At 64.3% G+C, this 723-nt stretch overlaps 1 protein-coding gene across 1 annotated transcript in view; it reads right to left on the reverse strand.

Moving 5' to 3' along the window:
• Positions 1-723, reverse strand: part of NFKB2 (nuclear factor of kappa light polypeptide gene enhancer in B-cells 2 (p49/p100)) — a 6,863-nt gene that overhangs the window by 3,924 nt on the left and 2,216 nt on the right. Inside the window, exons 5-7 of the mRNA XM_009322473.1 lie at positions 448-635; positions 237-341; positions 21-92 (exon numbers count right to left, since the gene is read on the reverse strand). Of these exons, the coding sequence (XP_009320748.1) occupies positions 21-92; positions 237-341; positions 448-635 (365 nt within the window). The remainder of the gene's footprint in view (positions 1-20; positions 93-236; positions 342-447; positions 636-723) is intronic.

Below are 723 nucleotides of genomic sequence, written 5' to 3' on the forward strand. Positions count from 1 at the left end.
GTTTCCCGCCTTGTGCACACCAGTGGGGGAGACGTCCCCGAAGGCCTGCCAGCCGTTCTCGTCGTCCTCGTAGAAACGCACCTCTATGTCATCTGGGGAGAGAAGGGGGGCTGCCACTGCCTGTCTCCCCACCCCTGACAGGCTCCAGGGACACAGACCCCCGTCTGCCCAGGGGGCCCCGATCGCTCCCGCCACAGCCCCTCCGGAAGATTTTGGCTGGAGGGAACGGCTTTTACCTTTCTGAACTTTATCACACAGCAAGTAGACCTCGTCCCCTCCCCGCACCGAGCCTGCCGTCTTATCCATCCGTGAGATCTTCAGGTTGGAAGCTCCTGGGGACTCTGCAGAGTGAAAGGAGATGTTGGGAGCCGCCGTGGCAGACAGAGCATCCCTCACCTCCCTACCCCATCCTGCCCCGTCCCCTCCCCGGCCTGGCCCCACACTCACTGCTGTCATGGATGGGGTCTGAGATGACAGGCTGGAGGGCCAGCGTGAAGTTCCCGCTGCTGTCGCGGAGGTAGGCAGTGAAGCGCAACCGCACGATGCTCAGGTCCATCACCTTCTTCAGCTCCTTCGCCTCCAGCTCGATCTCACGCAGCTCTGCTTCTGCCGGGGCAGGGGGAGATGCCATCAGGCTGGACAAGGGCACAGGGCTCCAGGTCCCCCTGCCCGTCCCCCACCAGCCCCTCAGCTCTCACCCCACAGCGGGTCCCCGCTCCCCTC

This window comes from Pygoscelis adeliae, unplaced genomic scaffold, assembly GCF_000699105.1.
Source record: "Pygoscelis adeliae isolate BGI_AS28 unplaced genomic scaffold, ASM69910v1 Scaffold244, whole genome shotgun sequence".
Lineage (NCBI taxonomy): Eukaryota > Metazoa > Chordata > Aves > Sphenisciformes > Spheniscidae > Pygoscelis > Pygoscelis adeliae.